The sequence below is a fragment of the Polyodon spathula genome, chromosome 24 (assembly GCF_017654505.1).
Source record: "Polyodon spathula isolate WHYD16114869_AA chromosome 24, ASM1765450v1, whole genome shotgun sequence".
Lineage (NCBI taxonomy): Eukaryota > Metazoa > Chordata > Actinopteri > Acipenseriformes > Polyodontidae > Polyodon > Polyodon spathula.
The window spans coordinates 13,823,822-13,844,349 of record NC_054557.1 but is presented as its reverse complement, the minus strand read 5'-3'; the positions used below and the strand labels follow the sequence as shown (position 1 = coordinate 13,844,349).

The following is a 20,528-nucleotide window of genomic DNA, read 5'->3' as shown; positions in this document are numbered from 1 at the left end:
ATCCACACTGGCCCGCATTACTATGATTAAAAACAACATGGTTCCAAATTAAAATCCTACAAATGTACGAAATTTGAAATGTATAATAGGGTTATGGAATAATATGCATTTTAATTGTACTATATATAATCTATATATGTGTATAAGCTTTTAATTAATATTAGTTTTACGTTTCAGCAGGAGGTGGGTTTGAAAAGCAACAGTACTGTCTTCGTTCGTGCCGGGGGCGTGCAGAGCAGAACACAAAGAGAAAATGCAAATATCACAGATGTGATTGGTTGATTTCGGTATTGGGCGTGTCTGTTCTGACTCAAAGGTTCGACGTCAGCTCCGGCTTTCAAGCGGGAGATTTGTTCTGACTGGCTTTTTGACTGAACAAGTCGATTAAATAGAAATTTTGTCCTACTACAGAAGAAAAAAAAATAATCAAATTGTACTGTGTATATATAAAAAAGAAATACAGGTAAGTCAGTTTATTAATTCATAATTGATGTTGTAACGTTGCTACTGAAAGTAAAACTTACTTTTAACACCGTCGCAGGTGTATTATTCAGTTAAGTGTACTTTAGTAAAATCTAAAACGTCGAATAATTTAGTCTGTACGGTGACTAAAGGCGGCAAGTAAAGCAGAGTACACCGTGAGCTGTGTCAGAAATGTATTGTGTAACGTCAGGAGTCACACGCGTTGCGTTATTGTAATCCTACCTTATTCAGTGATTGAGTGCGTTTGTCAGTCACACGGATTCATCATTTATTATTTGTTTTCATTTTCAACGTTTATAATGGGCCGAAACTGCTTACATTACAATAAAAAATGTAACAATTGTATGAATGCACATTTCTTTTTACGTAGTTGGTACTTTTACAGGCTGTATTAAAAGAAAAAAACAAACCTGTATGAGGTGCATCGTGCTGACTCTTGGAATGCTTTCTTACACGTATAGCAGATCATAAAGCAGTAAGATATGCGAGGAAGCTTTATGTAAAACAACAGGCTAAATTAACATGTGTACTGTACTGTACTGCCCTGAACTGAACTGAACTAAACCAACTAATGCTATTCACGTCCGTTCTGCATGACAGTGTAAGAACATCACAGTACTGTACATCCGACAGGGGAATGGAAAAACGTTGAAGGTGCAGAATTAACCATACCACCAGCATCTCATGTGTAGCTGTCTGTAGTGGCGACCGATGGGAAGAATATTCTACTCTCTACAGCATCTGTAATAATAACATTGCGATTGCATGGGTGTGCCTGCTACCCGCTGCTGGTTCTAGGTAGAGCTGGTGTGTGAGCAGAGATGGAGGAGAAGATTGTGTTGCTGGCAGGAGGGGAGAAGCTGGACGGGCTGCTGCAGTGCCTGAAGGGTATCAAAGACAGGGAGGTGAGCCCCGGTGAGGGTCAGTCATGCTTATTGATTTCATTTAGGATTTAAGATCTCATATCCGAAGAGGTCTAGGCAGGATGTCGGATGGTAAATTACAAGATTGTTTTATTTATATATATATATATATATATATATATATATATATATATATATATATATATATATATATATATATATATATATATCCTGTATTTTTATGAATGTGTTTTCCTTTTGACTGTGTTTTGTGCATTGACGGAGTTGCAGTTTGTATGTCCTGAGTGTTAAGTTTGTGTTTCAGCTGAGCTCGCTGATCTCACGCAATGCTGTGAAGGGGAAGGACATGGGGGTGCTGATCAGGGCTATATTCAAAGGTAGGGGACCATCTGTGGGTGTGACTAGTGCCCCTCAAAGAGCGAATACAGTGATGACTCTGATTTTTGGGGGATTTACAGCTACGGTTGGTGTTAATAACTTACATGCTTGGTTATGTATTGATTGTGAACTGTTTCACTGGAAGTGATTGAGATGTCAGGTCCATGTAATGGGAGGAAGGTTTCTGATTTGCGGCTGGTCTTTGCTCTCACAGGCTCTCCCTGTTCTCAGTCAGAAGGAGTGAGGCGAAGGCTGCTCCTGTACAAACACTGCATCCAACTGTGCGAGTCTGGGGACCTGCAACTGGAGGTGGTGTCAGACATCATTGGACTGCTTATGCTGGAGGTACAGCATGTATTCCTTGGATTGTTTCTCTTATACATATCCATATGTATCTATTCTTGCATGTGTACATTTAAACATGCATTCACATATTATGATTGTAATTCGCACATTTTTCTGGGAACAGTGCTATGACGAATAGCACTGTGTTGTAACTTACATGATTTTTAGATGCTTTTTATTTTATAGCCTGATATTTGGGATATATGCTTTCTTTTCAGACAGTTACTCCACCTGTTAACCTACATGCTTGCAAATCAATGTTCATTTTTGTTAAGGTAGGCCATGTTTATAATAAAGTTAATAGTAAGCCTTAAGATTTTCTTGGTTCCGGTCCCAGACTCACCAGCTGCCTGGACCGACCCTGGCTGAGCTGGCCACTCTGTATGTAGACGCTATCAAAGGAGGGAGCATCACCAATGGAAAGTCCCTGGAGCTCTTTCCAACCATCCTCACTGCACTGGCGTCAAAGGAGACCCTGGCTTATGGAAAAGGTAAGGGGACAACCACTGCTGTGACAGCTTTTTCTTATTCAGTATAAGCAGAACACTACCCCCCCCAGGCCCTGTGGTCACATCTCCACGTTCCAAGCGTCCAGTAGTGCAACCTGTTGTCTTTAGCATTCAGAGTTCTCCTGAGTTTAAATTTTTCTTTTCATTCACAGGTCAGCTGAGTGGAGAGGAATACAAGAAGCAGTTGATAAACAGTCTTTGCTCCAGCAGGTTGGTCCCAATTTTATTTTCTATTATTTTATTTTCTATAATCATTTATTTATTATTTTTATTTTAAAGAATATGGGCCATTTTAATCCCAATTCTTTTTTTTTTTTTAACATAGTACATTTTATTTTTGATCAGGTGGGACCCTCATTGTGTAATTCACCTCACCTCAATGTTCAGGTACAGTATACAGATCTGGTGTGTGAAGTTTGCCTCCCTCCTTTCCTCCTCTCCTTCAGCCCACTTACTCATTAACTCTCACCCCCGGTCCCTGCCCTCCCCCTCAGTGTCTCACCCCTGGCTGTGTTTGCTGCAGGGATGTTCCTGTGACAGTGGAGGAGCTGCAGTTTGTGGTTGAGAAGGTGCTGCGGATGTTCTCCAAGCTGGATCTTCAGGAGATCCCACCCCTTGTCTACCAGCTCCTCCTTCTCTCTGCCAAGGTGAGGCAGTCTAGTCCAACCCGAGAGCTCCACGCTGTTGATTCCTAAGCTTGTGTGAAGTAACAGTACAGACCTGGTCACTTTCATGTGAGATCTGACACTTTTATCTAGTGCATTTTCCTTTTTCAGGGCTGTAAGAAGAATGTCCTGGAAGGAATCATTGCTTATTTTAACGAGCAGGACCAGTGTCAGAAAGAGGAGCAGAAGGACAGTGAGTGAGTATGAAAACTTAGTGAAACTTTGGAATGGCACCTTTTCACTGAACTGTACTAACCACACAGATCATACATTTTAATTAAACATATATCCATCAAGGTTAGGAGTAGATTCCACACAAACCAGACCATCATCGGTGGAAACCATCTGTTGAAACATGCATGAAGTTTCTCTTTGTTGAAACCAGGCTCCATTGCCTGATGGTGACTTGATGATTTGCAATCCATTGTTTTTATAGATCCATGGATGTCGAGGTTGCCTCAGTCCCCCAGGACCAGCTCCGCCATGTGGAAGGAACAGTGATTCTCCACCTCGTGTTCGCCGTCAAACTGGATCACGAGCTGGGGAGGGAGCTTGTTAAACATCTGAAGGTGCCGTGTATTCATTTGATCTCCCCCCACCTGTGAACTGGGACGTTCTGATGTGTCATTATTTTCTAACCGCTGCCTTGAGGCTTCTGATTCGGTTCTGTTTCCATGGCAGGGTGAGGTGGGCAGGATGCTGTGCCCCTTCAACATCGCACTGTTGCTGTCTATGGCCAGGATCCACCGCTTCGAAGAGCAGGTCTGAGCCCGTGCCCCCGTGACTTACACAGAACAGCAAAAACGTTTGGTTACCATTACAGATCTCCATCATGGTCCTACTGGAGTTTTTAAACAGTCAGATCACCATACTGAACATTTACTCTTCTCCATGAAGAATAATCTTTCTTGATACCATATCATCTCTTTTTGGTTACTTGCAGGGGCATCGAATTTTAATAATTAGAAATTTAAAACACGGCTGGTTTTAATTGGAATACTAAAAGCTCTGTTTTAAAGTTTTTAAAAGTTTATTTTATTTTATTTTTTCATGCACGCAGATATCCGACTTCCTTAAAACCGCGATAATCAAGTGCTTTAGAGATTCTCAGATCCAGCAGGGCTCCAAGTTTATCCAGGAGCTGGTTCCACTGCACTGCAGCGTGTCTGACATGATTATGGAAACTGTCAGAAACAGGTGTGAAACATGCAAGCAACTTTCTTTCTTTTTTTATATATATATATATATATATATATATATATATATATATATATATATATATATATATATATATATATATATATATATATATATATATAATATAATGAACAACATTTTAAACGTTTACAAAGACACTACTCGTGAAAAATTTGCCTATTGTCTTGTTTTAGTTTTGTTAAACAATTTACCTCCACCTCGAACCCCCCCTTAAAAATTGATGTGTTTTTGTGTTGCAGTGTGTTTGGCTGGGACCACGTCACACAGGGGCTGGTGGAGCTAGGGCTCATGCTGATGGATTCCTTCGGTCCAAAGCCTGGTCCCTTCGGGAAAGCAGCTGAGTCAAACCACAATGCCCCCAAGACTGCCGCGCAGCAGGCCTGCAGACTCGGGGCCCAGATCCTGCTGGAGACCTTTAAGGTACAGGAAGAAATCCTAGTCCACTGTGCACAATCACTTACACGCTTTCCCTTCTGGTCGTGGGACTCCTTTTATTGCAGCGGTTAAAAGCTCTGTACTCTGGTTTCACTCCACCTGGAGAATAAGTTGTTTGTAGATGTTGTCCAGATGTTTTTTGGGATCACCGCATCAATACATTTCTGATGCACAGCTCTCCATATTTAAGCCCTATTAATTAGATCACAGCATGGTTCTCCTGCCATCCTCTTGACTTCATTCAGGTATCAGCAGAAAGCCATCTGAAATGAGCTTCGGTGTTTTGTTTTTCAGGTGCATGAGCCAATCCGAATTGAGGTTCTGGAGCAGGTGCTAAACCGAGTGATCACGAAGGCAGCCTCTCCAATCAGCCACTTCATAGGTACTCCTATATATGTGTGTATCTATCTGTTGGCTGCTTGTGTGATGGTTTTAGCTTCCAAAGCACCTTGGCTGTCCAGCCCCTGCCCACAGTGCACCATTACCAATAACAGTACTTTTCACCCTCTCCTCCTGCCACAGACTTGTTCTCAGACATTGTCGTCTCTGCACCCATGATTCTCCTGGACTCTTCCTCCAAGGTTATAGAAGCGTTCGACCACTTGTCTTACCTGCCTCTCAGCACAGTGCAGGGGCTGCTCAAGGCAGTGCAGGTGAGAGAGGGATGTATTACCAGTTCAAACCTAGATTTCTCAAGTTGGGATAGATGCCTTGATCTTAATTTCCGCCGGTGACCATTTTGCATCTGATTCTTTTTCTCCCCAGCCGTTACTGAAGGTCAGCATGTCCATGAAGGATTCCCTTATTTTAGTTCTGAGAAAGGCAATGTTTTCCAGGTAAACTGTGTGTGTATTCAGTTACTAAAAAACAGAACAAAAAATAACTGCAGCAATATGTCTGGAAACATTTGTCAAACTGTGTGTGTGTGTGTGTGTGTGTGTGTGTGTGTGTGTGTGTGTGTGTGTGTAGCCATATGATAATAGTATATATCTGCGTTAAATAGTGTGATTTATACGCTATCATGCAAACAGTGGTATTACTTTATTTGACAATTGAAATTTGTTCTCCTCTCTGTAATGTCCCCTCAGCCAGTTAGATGCCCGGAAGTCTGCAGTGGCTGGATTCCTCCTGCTGCTGAAGAATTTTAAGGTGCTGGGCAGTCTGGCCTCCAGTCAAGCCAGTCAGAGTGTATCTGCAAGCCAGGTGAGGACCAGACATACTGGTATTTCTAAATGACTGAGAATAAATCAGCTGCCACATTATATTTAAAAAACAAACAAAAAAACAACAGTTGCCCCTCTCTTGTTGCAGATCCAAGTGGATGTCCACTCTCGCTATAACTCTGCTGCTAATGAAACATTCTGCCTGGAGATCCTGGGCAGCCTGCGCCGCTGCCTGAGCCAGCAGGCTGATGTCCGGCTCATGCTCTACGAGGTGACCTTTCTCCACAACCCTTCTCTAATCAGTGCACAAATCATAGTCTTGGCTTTGAAAGGGAATCCCGGGCATCAGATTAGCTCTGCTTTCTGTTTTGAAACGCTTGCAGGGATTTCACGACGTGCTTCGCAGAAACTCCCAGCTGGCGAGCTCTATCCTGCAGACGCTCCTTTCTCAGGTATGATTACTTCCAGGGATATGGAGGGTTGGGTGTTGAGCCTCCAAGCCATACCGGCTTGCTGTAGGAAGCAGTGTTGGTCTGTTTGATGATTGTTGTCTCCTTGTTGTTTTGCAGCTGAAGCGTTACTATGAGCCTGAGCAGGACCTGCTGCCTCCTGTGAAGCTGGAAGGGTGTATCACAGCCCAGGGGGACCAGATCTTCCTGCAGGAGCCCCTGGTACAACAAATGCAGCTCTGTCATCGCTAGGCTCCATGGCTCCATTGACTTGCTGTCAAAATGGATGCGTAGGCAGTTGAACTAATACAGTACAGTGCCCGGTGTAATTGAGGATATTATGGTCTTGATTTAGACGATAATATTCTAATTTGTGTAAATTTAATACAAAAATAAGTCCACTGAAAGCTGGTCCATGAATAAGTTGCATTTTGTGTTGTGATACTACCTGTACCTCCTTTTTTTTTTCTTCAATATGTATTCCCCCTCCCCCAGGCCCACCTGCTGAGCTGCGTGGTGCACTGCTTCCTGTGGTACCGAGAGCTGCAGCACCACAATCGCCATGAGGAAGAGGAGGAGGAAGAGGAGGAGGGGGGGATTCAGGAGGATCTGGAGAACATTCTCGATTCCATCACACGACGCATGATCAAGAGTGAGCTGGAGGATTTCGAACTGGTGAGCTGGTTTCTTGATTCACCGGGTTATTTTAGTAGACTTAACTAAGATTGACAAGACCTTGCCAATCGGCTAAACGAACATTCCCATTTACTTGTTTTCTATACGTGGTTCTGGCTCAGTGTACTCTTTTGTAAAGAAACGCCGATCATTATATTTAATTTAATTTATATTGATGTTTGCACAGTAAAGTAACCTGGAATGACCGTTGGGTTTCCCTCTTTATTTGTGCCCAACCTACTTTTTGACTTGCAAACTAAACATGTTGGACAGAAGCTGCCCAAGCGAGTTCCAAACCACTCAGTTCATTTAATGAAATCCTATATCCCAAATACGAATTCATTTACCTGAAGAACAAGCCTTTGTTGTTCTTCCATAGGATAAATCTGCAGATTTTTCTCTTTCTTCGAATGTGGGCGTGAAGAATCACATCTACGCTGTTCTAGTGATGGGAGTGTATGAGATCCTCGTGGAATTTAACTTTAGCTGTGCCAATTACAGGTAACGTGAGCCAACAGCAGGACCGCACTGCCCTATCAGTTTGGTAAAACCCCATTATGAACTCTTGACGAGCTGTTGTCTCCCGTGCAGTAAGAACCGATTTGAAGACCTGCTCGGCTTGTTTAACCGCTACCACAAGCTCTCTGAAATCCTGAAGGAGAAGTCTGGCAAAGGGAAATCTCCTTCCAGCAAACCAGCCCGCAGTCTGCTGTCTATCGGCTTCGTCTCCACCCTGCTGACGGCTCTCTTCAGGTAAAGTACTCCAGCTGATGTGCTTGGTCTTGATTCTCTTTCTCTCTCTCTCATATGTATGTGTGTACATGGCAGGGTTGAGTAACAGGTTTCACACAAATCAGTTTGTGTCATGTTATTAAAGTCGGCCAGGCAAACTGATCTGGCTGTTAACCGATTTCATGTGTTGCGGGTTGGGCGAACTCGCCACTAGAGAAATGTCATGTTGACATAAAATTTCAAAATAACATGACATCAAGCAGTGAAAGACAAATAGCAGCTGTGTAAGTTATAGAGGAATAGGCTGAAATGAATGGCACGCAGTAAAATGAGGTTTACGGTACTTGCTGGTAAGCGGGTTAAAGGCCCACCTGTGTGTGTTTGTGTTGGGTCAGTTTTTACAGTGCAATTAAAAGAAAACTGATATGCTTTGAAAACAGACTGCTTTTGTAGATTTTGCTCTTCTAATGATTCACGGTTTCTTAAAACCAATCCCTAGCAATGTCTTACTCAGGGAGTGCTGGTGTGAAGGAGTCAACGTGTGTGTGTGTGATTATATTGTGCAGGGACAGCACACAGAGCCATGAGGACAGCCTCTCTGTCCTGCGCTCCAGTACTGAGTTCCTCCGCTACGCAGTCGGCGTGGCGCTGCAGAAGATCCAGCAGCTAGAGGAGACGGGCCACACTGACGGACCCGAGGGGCAGAACCCCGAGAAGACTTTCAGACACCTCTGTGAAATCACCAGGTCAGTCATAAAACACAACGCTCTTAAGACTCTACTGATGAACCTACGTTCCACCCCCAACAATATGCACCCTGGTGGGTTTTGTTTCAGGGTGCTGCTGTGGAGGTACACCTCGATCCCGTCTGCCGTGGAGGAGTCTGGCAACAAGAAGGAGAAAGGGAAGACTATCTCCATGCTGTGCCTGGAGGGGCTGCTGAGGATATTCAGTGCAGTGCAGCACCGCTACCAGAACAGAGTCCAGCAGTTCCTGTGCGCTGTAGGTGAGGAAACTGGACTGGTAGGGTGCAGTGTAAGCCTGTAAAGCATGTATGAACACTGTCTATCCTCCAAGCTGTTTTAAGAGTTACAATATGGAGAGTTGGAAGTCTTCAGTTTAATTAAGACACGTATAGCTGCCTTAGCCTGGGTTGAGAATTTGTTGGTTGTGTATCTGTCTTTTTGGTTGTTTTTTTAAATATAAAAGGTATCTTTTTCTCACCACACATTATATCTGAATCTGACGCTTTGTTTGAGCAGAGACCCATGAAATAAGGGTTAAGAGCATTGTCATACGGTGCATTGAGTTGATAAATAAGCAGACAGTATTAGGTGGCCTTTACAGCCAATACAGTGTGGTGTTCCTATTGGATTTGACCAGGGTGTGGATGTTCTGTTTATCTAATCTGCTGTCAATCATGTGTGTGCATCTTTATTCACTGCAGATGTGTCCGAGGAGGAGGAGGAGGGCCAGGCAGAGAATGTCAGCGTAACAGAAAAAACTGCATTTCACATCCGGCAGTTTCAGGTACAGGAATGCACATGGGTCTAGTCTTTAAAACGGAACCCACTGATCTCATGGGTTTAATAGCCAATCAAGGTCCAGTCATGTAACCTCTTGTCTGTCCTCCCAGCTGTAATACTGGGCAGAAACAGGTGACAGTGGGAGACTTTTCGAGTACTGTGATGATGAGGCACGGGAGTGAGTTGATTTTGTGTTGAATTGCAGCGATCCCTGGTGAACCAGCTGAGTGGGGGAGAAGATGATTTTAACAGCAAAGAAGCCCAGATAGTGGTGAACATCCTGTCTGTGCTCTCACGACAGCTGGAGCCCTCGTCACCACAGGTACTAAGAGCTGATATGGTTCAGAGCTACTGTAGGAACGCAGACAGTAGGGCACAGCTGAGCAGTGATAAAATAGAAAATAGCTTCAGGTTCTGGAAATTCAAAGATTCACGTCCCTGTTGAAAGTACTACTACTTCTGTCTGCTCTTCTTATTGCTCTCTCGACCAGCTTGTGCACATTTTTATTGCAAAAAGTTAAGAATCCCTTGGATTATTGTGATGGTTTGTAACTGGATCTTTATTTTTGGAGGATGTCATTCTGATGGTGAAGGCTAATCTATTATTTTTCTGTACAGTTTGTTGAGATGTTGTCCTGGACAGTTAAGATATGTAAGGAGAGCAGGTTAGGTAAGTAAACAAGTACAGCACATGGTACTGTTTTAATCTGAGCAGACTCTTAGTGAGGTGGTTGTTTACAGCACCCTTAAATTGAATGTCTTGGAGCAGAGAGTTATGTAAAGTGGGTTTATGGGGTTTAAGTAATTGCAGGGATGGAAATCAAGACTCTTATTGCATAGCCGTTTCACCCATTCCAGGTTTTACTACAAGCTTGATTAGCCAGTGAATAGGTAACAAACTCCTAGTAAAACCAGAAATGGATCAAACTGCTTTGCAATTGTTTAGGATGAAATTAACACTGAATGCTATGTATGGTATTTATCCATTTAATTATTTTCTCCAGCTTAAAAGCCCATTTCTATTGAAAACATCTGTAGTGTAGTTTGTGCATTTCACCCCTGTAAGTCAGTCTCTATAGTTATAATATTTGTGTATTTTCTGTTGGTTTGTTTTTCATCACTCAGAGGATCCCCAGTTCTGTAAAGGGCTGATGTCCTTGCTGTTTAGTCTCCATGCGCTGTATAAGAGCCCAGTGAGTGTGCTTAGAGAGCTGTCCCAGGACATTCACAGCCACCTTGGGGACATTGACGAGGTAGGAGCATTCATCTATCCACAGTTGTCCATGCTACACTGTGTTGCATATAAAAATGTTGCATTAGGTTATGTGTCTGACTCCTCCTTTTTTTTTCTGTTTACCTCCCTTGCAGGATGTTGAAGTGGAGAAGCAGTCTCATTTTGCCATTGTAAATGCCAAGACCGCAGCTCCTACCGCCACTGTGGGTATACAATAAACTTAAATAGAACGGGCAGAGTCTGGAATCAGGATACATTTGGCTTCTATTCACAGATCGGAATTCTGTGTAAACCAGAACCAAAGCAACCTCCCTGGTATTCACAGTAAAATACACTTGCACACAGTGCTAACAATATTGATTTTAAATAACCACCACAAAATAATGATCAGGACAACAGCTATACTTGTGTCTGCTAGCTGATGAGTTTGCTGAATAAACCTCATTGTCCGCAGGACAGGTGAATGAAGCTAGAGCTTGTTGTTAAACCTGCCTGACTCCTGTGTCTGTTTTCAGCTGCTGGTTTTGTCCCAAGTGGGGAGGATCCTGGATGAAGTGGACTGGCTGATCACTAAACAGAAGGCACAGCTGAGCAGTGATAAAACAGCATCAGGTACTGGAAATGTTATTCACAAAATAATAACTGTCTGTAAAGATTCGTTTTAAAAGCTGAATTTGTATGAAGATGATAACCCTGATGGCTATTGTTTTTGATAAGCAGAAGCACGTTCTTCAGAGGAAATAAAAGTACCCATTTTAATTTTTAATTTTTTTTTCCAGCAGATAAGCTGTCCCAGGCTGGCGTGCAGCCGGAGCCGGTGGAGAAGGCCCTGATTCTGCAGCTGGGGACCCTGCTGACTGGGCTTCACGAGCTGCTGCAGACCTGCCTGCCTCCAGGAGGCTGCGTGGACACTCTGCTCAGAGAGCTCACCAAGATGTATACCATCCTCACCTCCCTGGTGAAATATGTGAGTGTGCCCCCTGTTAGTGCTGCCAGGTCAAGCACCTGGAATGGATGCCCCACCAGCTACCCATCATCCCTGCCTTCCTTCTGCACAGAGCCTGTTAAAACATCATCATCAACTACAATTCTGTATGCGCTACCGATTTCAAGACTTTCTCTCTCCCAAGGCTCATGCAACTAAAACTGGTCTCCTGGTTCTTTTCTTAGTTTGTTCCTTGCAAATGGAAAATAATCCCTTTTTTACCTTTTTGTACTGGATTCCAACCTTTGCTGTTTAATATAATGTATGTGTACTTGCTGTTTTGTATTCTTTAGTGTGACTTTCCACCTCTTGCATGATGACCTTGCTGTAAATTACAGCTAATATGGTAGGTCATTAACCAATCATTTCAATCTTGTGTCCCTCCAGTATATACAGATGTATACAAATCAACTGGGACATCTCCCTGCCAGGTTTGAGAAGCTGGTGAGTTTGTACAGAGTTTTGTTTCACAGTAGGAGTTAGAGCAAATGTAAAATAAAGTTTCAAACTTATTTGACTGTCTACATTTGGGTACAAATAAAATATATATATATTTTTTTACAATATATACAAACTGACTTGTATATGTAATGTAAAAGCAGGTGTCTGACTCCTTGCAGGGGCTGTGTGTTTGTGAATAATCCTTTTGCTTTTTCCCTGTTAGGTGAAGCTTTCGGGGTCCCACCTGACTCCCCAGTGCTACGCCTTCATAACCTATGTGCAGGTAAGTATGAGCTGAATGTAGTGTTTATCTCACAGCCGACAATTCTGAATGCTGGGGCTGGTCTATTTTAAAATCCTTTTTCTTTGCGTGTCTCTCCCCCTGAACGGACAGCGTGAGGACCTGAGCTCTGGAGGAGGAGAGAAGAAAAAGAAGAAGAAAGAGGAAGCCACAACTGCTGCGTCGGTATGCAGCAGACTCACATCCAAACTCTTCCTATCGCACCATGTTTAACCTTCATAGGAGCATTGACATTAGCATGCTAAAACATGCTTGGAGGACTGAACACTACTTTATGAAAGTTTACACTTCTAAGCAGTGTGCAGTGACATACAGTGCTAGCTTTTGTGACTATTGCTCTTTCTCAGGCCAAAATGCTACGCGAGACGAAAGCCATTCCCAACCTGATCTTCAGTATTGAACAATATGAAAAGTTCCTCATCCACCTCTCCAAAAAATCAAAGGTAGGTTCGGGGAGAAAGTACAGTGACCCTTTACTTAGACCGTTACAGGCATTGTCATATTATGTTGATTAGGATGTTCAACTATCAGGTGGCTAAGCAAGGATGGAAATAAGACTCCTGCTGCATAGCCCTTTCAACGATTCCAGGTTTTGTTATGAGCTTGATTAGCCGCAGTGTCTTATTAAATAGTAAAACCAGGCATGGGTCAAACTGCAGTGCAACGGGAGTTTTGTTTCTATCCCTGTTCACCCCTATGCTGATGACGGAGTGGGTTTGAACACATGTTTTGCTCTGCACTGGCAGGTGAATCTGATGCAGCACATGAAGTTGAGCACATCCCGGGACTTCCGCATCAACACAGCCTCTCTGGAGGCTGCACTGCAGGAGCAGGAGGGGGCCGAGAATGAGAGCCAGCAGGTGAGGGGTTAAACCTGCAAGAACAGCCAAGGTTTGCACGAGTCTGCTGGACTTTAGAAACTGGTGACATGTGCGTGCCTTGGTCAATGTCAGCAGTAAATCCTTCATTATTTTCTTCTACGTTTAGATTCCTAAACAGTTTTCAACTGCAAAAAATATAGAGCAACAGGTGATTTGAAAGAAAAATAAACTTGTGTTTTAAAAAAAAAACAGCACTTATATTTTAACAAAACTATCTGCATTTTAATAAACAAAAAAATCTACATAATTTACATAAGTGCACCTTTTTTTTTTTTAAGACACAGAGCACTGTTTCCCAGGAGCCAGAAGAAAGTCAGGAACCAAAGAAGAAAAGAAGGAAAAAGTCAAAGTAAGAAAGGGTGTGGTATGCAGAGCTGGTAGTGCTGCCTTGTTCCTAGTCAGGGTTTAATGATTACAGGCATCGACTGTATCTCTGCTGAATTAGACTGACACAGAAAAGACGGGCAACATAGCTGGAGCCATTACAAAACTGTTCATAGACACTTATACGATATGAGCTCCGTAGTTCAGCATTGTTAAGTTTGACACAAAACCTGTATGTTCAGATCAGGACGCCTCTTTCCATAGACGGGTGTATTGAAATGATTTCCCCAGCAGCAGAATCGTCTCTGAAAATGCATGAGGAACCTCCCAGCTATTTCCCTTTAGCCAGCGATCCCTTGGTGATTTCAATAATCTGATAAATATCCAGGGATTCTCCTACCGGATAAAAGAGGTTCGACACAAATAACAAGATATATTTAACAAGTATACATACATTTTCTTTTTTTTTTTTTCATTCAAAGATCTGAGAAACAAGCTAAAAAGTTTTACCATGTCACAAAAAAAAACAAGACTTCCATAGAAGATCTGTTTCCAGATTTTTCTGTGCTTAAGACACACCTGAGTTAGTTACCTGTACACTGACTACTTAAACTCATTTTAAAACCTGGAATGCACACATTGCTACACAATAGGGAGTAGCTCTGGAAAAAGCCGCAACATAGATACTGAAACTAGATACCAGACAAACTAAAGAGATCAGCAGTTCAAAACCTATCTGCGATTCACCTATTAAACTACACTTTGATGCCAGATGGGATTGGAAATGTGACACCTGACCACCATGCAAGTGTAGAAACTTTAAATGAACTTCTGTAAATGACATCACTGCTGATGTATATAAAATAAATACATTCATATTGCATGGGAGAAGAAATTCTGAAAGCCCCAACACCACACCCCCCCCCCCCCCCACCCCCCCATTAAGACAAAAGCAGCTACTGTTCTTAAAAAGGCTGCAGTACATTCTGATTGTATGAATTATTCACTGTATTAAATGTGTTACATTATTAAATGTTTGTGTAAACTAAATAATTACAACATATACGCACACCAGAAAAGTTTCAAGTGTTTTTTTTTTTTACTTAAGTGTTTTAAATTTGTTTCAGCAATTATGATGTCACAGGCAGCGAGACAGTGTGGCTGAAGAATCAGCTCCTCTAGTGGTGCTAGTGCAGGCATCTGATATATTATATATAGATCCTGTAACAGAATGAAGGCAGTATTTACTGGCATTTTTTCACCACAGATATGTAGAATTAGGTTTGAACAATAAACCACGTCTGAAGTACTGCACAGCTATCTGAACAAGCACCTATTCAGTTTTCTGAAGCATCAAAATGATAAAGTAATAACAGGTCTAATAATCCTGACAAACTCATCTTCCCCACCCACCTTGAGCAGGTACTGCTCCTTGATCTTAGCCCGGTCCAAGCTGACATTGTGCCCCACCACCAGCCTCTCGCTCCACTGCCCACTGGGCGACTTGCTGGAGTTGGGAGGAGTTTCCAGGGGGATGAGGTCAGCCAGGCCCAGCTGAGTGGACCAGGTGTAGCGCTCCTTGATCAGACGCTTACTGCACCACGAGTACCTGAGACCAGAGCAGCACACCTTCAGACACACAGACACAGCACTGGACTGCATGCCTAGTAAACTCGTTTGATCACTTTACTTTTGCATGAATTTTCCATCATTTATTCACGGAGTGTAAGCTAAGTATTCAAAATTGGAAAATGCCAAGTAAATTGGAGGATGTCATCTAGAAAGAGGTGACTATACATATATAAGCAATATATAAAGGAAATAAAACGTGATTGTTCCACATCGGTCTGTCGTATTCGTTTTATTTAAACATGATGTATACATGCAATGTTTGTATACAGTATATATATAACATAGCCCTCGCTTAGTTTAGTATCTGCGCCAGTGAGCCCTGTTTTGAACCCGTTTCCATTTGCTCTCCTTTTCAGCTTGGTAAGCCTGCTCTTCGCGCTGCTCCAGCGCCTCTCGCACGCCCCGCAGCGTCCTCAGCAGGTAGCGGTTCTCCTGCACCAGAGAGACTCGTTCTGCCAGAGCCGCCTCCCTCTCTCGCCTCGCCCGGTCCCTCTGCTGCTCCGCCTCACTTAGCTCCGACTCCAGAACCTGCAGTCTGAAAGGGAGGTCTCACTAAATAAGCAACAGAACCCTAATTATCCGTCATTTTCGTCCATTTGCGTCTTCCAGCGATTAGAAAAAACGTGCTTATACCGCCCTTTCATTTTTGTAGATTTTCTGTCCACTCCCTATACGAGCTTTGCGATTGCTGAATGACAATTCGTATTAATCACATTCTAAAAAGGGTTGTATACGTTGAAAAAAAGAAATGCTGGTCAGACCCCAAGAGGCACGATACCGATGTTGTTTGCTTACACAACAGATGCTATTCACAGTGTGGGTGGTTGCGCACTTTGTCCAAGTCAAATGCTCAACCTGGTTTGATGCTTGATTTGGCAGCACACTGTATACACCTATTACCTGAGAAGTCCTCACAGACCCCACACACGTAGCTCTAGTGTCTTCCAGGCTGGCTCTGTTATTACCTGAGGAGATACCGGCGCTTCAAATCCTCCAGCGATGTGTGTAGTAACTGCGCTTCCTGCTGGTAGCCCCTCTGCAACTGCTGCTCCAGATGTTCCACCTCATTGACCAACCCACTTCTCCTCCAACTCACCCAGCCCGCTTCCTCCAGGGGGTCTGGTCCAGATAACAAAGAAACGTGTTGCATACAGGAGCGAGCGGGAGGGGAGGCACATATACATTGAGAGATAACTGTTACATGGACTTTTACTGGTTAATGTAGAATTGGAACAAAGGAATGCTTTGGAGTGTTGTTGTGGACTGTCACTGCTTTGCATTGGTGGCCTGGAACAATATCTGGCAGTGCTAACTTCTGGAAGTCACTCACATGCATGCTCACATGCAGTCAGGTAATGACGGCCTCATTGACTTTAAGTGCAAGCAATTATTGACCTAAATGAGGGACACTTTACTCTATTGACCATAATGATAGGGGGTTTGAATAATGTGAGTGTGGATGATGCTTCTCCCCCAGTGAGCTGGGGGTGGGGTCATACCTTGGAGACTGCTAAACATAGTTAACCTATTATTCTCACTGTCTTGCATGCACTGTATTCATGCCACTGGCTGCACAATGGATGCACTCACTTGAACTCCATCTGTCTGCTTTCCCAAGCTGGTCCAGTTCCAATTCTCCTCCATATTTTTCTGGAAGAAAGGGGAAAGAAATAATGTTAGAAGAAATTATTCCAGCACCAAAAAGTGCATTTTCAAATCAAGAAGCTCAATTTGGGTCCCTGTTTTGTCATGCGTTGCTCTGCAGAGAGCCGCTGGAGTGCTGGACTGCGGTAACCCCGGTCTCTCAGAGTCAGCAAAGGCACAGCAAGGGGTATTTACCTGTTTTGCAGTGGCTGTTAAGAGCTGGCTTCTTGTGTCTGACGGATGATTGAAGCATTCCTGGCTGGAGAGTAAGAAGAGATGACAGCTTAATAAGCCTAACATGCAGGATAGTGGTCTTGTACAATTTCACTAACAACGGAAACCATTATAGACAGCGCTCTTTAAAGGGATGGCAGGATTAATTTACCCATGTCCAGGGGGGTTCTTAATGGCTGCCCTGGACAGCATTGAGATGTGTCACTTGATCATGCTATTACAGTGCTGTTGTGGACTGAAGGAGCCAGATTAGATGAACCATGTCTCAGTCATTAGACAGTCAGTTAAAACTCCTGAAGGAGTGGCAGTAGTTTCACTGTTGCCGCGCTCTGCCTTGCACAATCAGTTCATATCAAGTCACAGTGACACACTTCTTGTAATGCTCCAGTCCTCCTTTTACAGGATAGCCACTACTTACTCCAGCCTGTTGCAGTTGCCTGGGTCCCTGCTCTGAGATAGGGCTCGATCCCGGGCGCTGACCCCTCCAGCAGGGCTACCTGCTCCGCTACAGCAAGCTGGGAATGGGCTGGGACTAGAAACTGTGTCTGGTTGCCTGGTAACCACTCACCTTTAGTTTGTACACAAACCTGAGGCTGGCAGGAGTGAAGCCTGGACAATCTCCAGCATTCCTCTGCCACCCTATATCAATATTACAGCCTGTATGAAGAAAGGGGAGGTTTGCAACATTCTCTCTGCATAATCCCAGGAAACAAACTTCCATCAGCAGGCAAATGTTTGGGCTAATGTCAGCGCTTGTGTATCCCTCAATAAGAGGTTTCTTTACTCCAGATAGCTGGCTATATAATATCGGCAGGTCTAATTCCGGGGTATTTATCTTAGTCGAGGGGTTTTCTTTTAACCTGTCTATATTTTTAAAACCACAGCGGCCTTGGCCAACGCGAAAGGCAGAGGACTCAGTTTGCATAGTGAATGATGAACAGCCACCAGGTGTCGCCTATGCACCACAAAACAAAGTATTGCTGCGTTTTGCTCCATATCCTGATTGGTGTAGTATCCCTTTTTCACCAGGAGAAGAAGCTATTTTTACGCTATACCACCGTTCAGTGCTGCTTTAAACGTCTTTCAACCTTTCCCTCGAATAAGGGAGCCCAGCAGCGGGTGTTTATGGAGAGTTAATGCAATAGTCGAGTTTATCTTAAACCAAACGGGGGTCTTTGGAAGAAGGTTAAATAAACTGGCCTGAAACAGTGCTATTTAAAATAGTTATGCTTTACTATCTGCTATGTCTTTGCTTTGAATTTCTTTGTAAGTTTCGTTTAACTAAATATATGCATCTGTTTAATACGTGGAACCGATTATATATATATATATATAACCTTTTATCATGAAAAATAATATAATATATCATATATAATCAGTTCCACATAGATATATATGGATGGATTAGTCGATTTGTCTGGTTTAATATTTCGTTGTTTGAACTAGTGAATAATTTTAGACGAGTTTCATATTAACAATGCACACACATCGCCTATTTGTCTAAGAAACCTATCGTAACGAAAATAAAGTTTACATGGCCTGGTCTATTCCACCGCATTCATTAATTTGAAATCTTTAGTGGCATTTCGAATATAATATTTAATCTGACAGTGATATAGTCATTCGTTTCGTGTGGTCGCTGTAAATCTAGTTTAAATAGAGTTGTTGACATACGATCAAAACATATATTATCGAATACAATTAAAAATATATAATATCGCATTACTTTAAATAAACAAAATCTTAAATGGTTAATATTTAAATACAAAAAAGAATTCTTTATTGACCCCGTTGGAACGGGCATGGAGTTTGGTTCAGTCAGCAAGGAGCAGCAATGATATTATTGTAATTAACACATCAGAGGGGCAAAAGCAGGCTAGTGCCGTTTGTGGTAAACCACAGCTTGTATACCCCTATTGTCTATTGCGTCTGACCTGTTTTTGCCTGACGGGTTTATTACAGTGATGATTATTGATCATGCCCTGTTCCAATGGCTACATATCCTTAAGTTCTGTGTGTGTTCATTTACGTGTTTTTATTTGCAATGCATGTTCATCATAAAGCGAAGGATGGAGCTATAGAAAATGTCAACCTAATAATGTGCATTATTTCTTACAGATACTGTTGTTTTTCTCGCAAGAATAACTTTCGATTTTTAAATCGTCTGTATTATTTAACAAAGTAACACAACGTGTATTTTAAATGAGATCATTATTACACCCCGCGATTAATATGACATGCAGCTTCCTATCAATGACTAGCATGGTAATTTGGAGCTCCTGTTTTTGTATCTTGTAGTTGTTTCATGCGAGTTCATCCGCAATTACATTTTCTGTTTACAAAAAGTGCTAATTACAAGTCCGGCGCTGTTCAACGAGACCTGCAGGCCAGACAGTGTGATGGGATGTGATTCGAAATCACAAGGAAAAAATTCATTTTCAACCTAAGCAGGGAGGCAAATCCTGTAAATACCGACTCTCACCGGGACCATGTACATCGGAATTGTTTTATTTTTTTATGAATTTATTTTGTGTTGCTGTTTTATGAGAGTTTGTAGTGTTTATGTCCTGTTTGAATGATTTGAACAGATTTTTGTTTTAATGGAAAATGAGTCAAAAGACTGTTTAGTTGTGTACAGTTTCCGATGTCCCTCAATCGCTGCAAAACATCATTAACCAATGCTCAGCATATACTGCCTTCATTCAGCTGCGCTCATATCAGTTTGAAGGAAGCCAGCCAGAGCAGCTGTCGAGTCTGTTGATTGTGTTGAAGAAACAGAGTTTCAATTTAACAGGAAAACTTTATAAGACCCTCACAAACAATATGATGCTTGTTTTGTGCTATTATTGTTATTATTATTATTATTATTATTATTATTATTATTATTATTATTATTATTATTATTATTATTATTTATTATTGCTGCTAACCTTTGGCATTATTGTGTTAATGAGTTTCAGATCTTACTGCCTGTTTGCTCTTTTAAGCTGAAACATCCCTGCTAATTCCTCATGTCATTTGTATTTGATTAGAAAACTGTAATCCTGGGCAGATGTATTGCCTCGTGCAGTGCCCTGTCATTACTTCTGATAAACCAGAAGGCACGTCACTACCCGCTGACCTTGGCATTCTAATGACCACATGTTGACAGTGATGTCTTTTGCTGATTTGAATACCTATAGTTAAGGCCACTTTGCCTCCTGCTTCTGTCACCCGATATGGCTGTAATTAACGCATTGAATGGGAGTAATTAATGCGCATTTACTCCAAATCTTCATTTTAGATTTGAAGCTTATTAATATGAAATTATGAAAAAACAAAAAAACATCGCCAGTTAACCAGTTGCGGTGCGAAATAGCAGAATATGATTTTTAGAAAGCCATACACAGT

The 20,528-nt window shown here is 42.4% G+C and overlaps 2 protein-coding genes across 2 annotated transcripts; one reads left to right on the top strand and one right to left on the bottom strand.

Moving 5' to 3' along the window:
- The first annotated feature begins 347 nt into the window (after positions 1-347).
- Positions 348-14,524, top strand: LOC121298871 (Fanconi anemia group I protein-like). The gene is made up of 38 exons (XM_041226134.1): positions 348-463; positions 1,282-1,388; positions 1,672-1,744; positions 1,960-2,090; positions 2,428-2,581; positions 2,752-2,809; positions 2,945-2,986; positions 3,123-3,246; positions 3,376-3,461; positions 3,701-3,833; positions 3,946-4,026; positions 4,325-4,461; positions 4,722-4,902; positions 5,212-5,299; positions 5,440-5,570; positions 5,683-5,753; positions 6,006-6,120; positions 6,229-6,351; positions 6,464-6,532; positions 6,650-6,751; positions 7,025-7,204; positions 7,584-7,705; positions 7,796-7,957; positions 8,503-8,682; positions 8,773-8,942; positions 9,384-9,466; positions 9,668-9,784; positions 10,081-10,132; positions 10,588-10,715; positions 10,831-10,899; positions 11,212-11,308; positions 11,476-11,663; positions 12,069-12,125; positions 12,346-12,405; positions 12,517-12,588; positions 12,771-12,866; positions 13,170-13,283; positions 13,583-14,524. Exons 2-38 carry the CDS (start codon positions 1,305-1,307, stop codon positions 13,655-13,657), a joined length of 4,005 nt encoding a protein of 1,334 aa, XP_041082068.1. The 5' UTR covers positions 348-463; positions 1,282-1,304; the 3' UTR covers positions 13,658-14,524.
- An 842-nt stretch (positions 14,525-15,366) lies between these two features.
- On the bottom strand, positions 15,367-17,681 carry LOC121298789 (coiled-coil domain-containing protein 88B-like). The gene is made up of 5 exons (XM_041226005.1): positions 17,557-17,681; positions 17,100-17,163; positions 16,851-16,910; positions 16,226-16,379; positions 15,367-15,795 (listed from the first exon to the last, which is right to left on the bottom strand). Exons 2-5 carry the CDS (start codon positions 17,155-17,157, stop codon positions 15,558-15,560), a joined length of 510 nt encoding a protein of 169 aa, XP_041081939.1. The 5' UTR covers positions 17,158-17,163; positions 17,557-17,681; the 3' UTR covers positions 15,367-15,557.
- Positions 17,682-20,528: the final 2,847 nt, after the last annotated feature.

Coding starts and splice junctions, on each gene's coding strand:
- LOC121298871 (XM_041226134.1), top strand. CDS start 1,305: ATGGAGGAGAAGATTGTGTTGCTGGCAGGAGGGGAGAAGCTGGACGGG. Junction 3,247..3,375: donor TCCTCCTTCTCTCTGCCAAG/GTGAGGCAGTCT, acceptor TTCCTTTTTCAG/GGCTGTAAGAAGAATGTCCT. Junction 10,133..10,587: donor ATGTAAGGAGAGCAGGTTAG/GTAAGTAAACAA, acceptor TTCATCACTCAG/AGGATCCCCAGTTCTGTAAA.
- LOC121298789 (XM_041226005.1), bottom strand. CDS start 17,157: ATGCTTCAATCATCCGTCAGACACAAGAAGCCAGCTCTTAACAGCCAC. Junction 16,911..17,099: donor TAACAGCCACTGCAAAACAG/GTAAATACCCCT, acceptor CCTTTCTTCCAG/AAAAATATGGAGGAGAATTG. Junction 15,796..16,225: donor AAGCGCCGGTATCTCCTCAG/GTAATAACAGAG, acceptor CCTCCCTTTCAG/ACTGCAGGTTCTGGAGTCGG.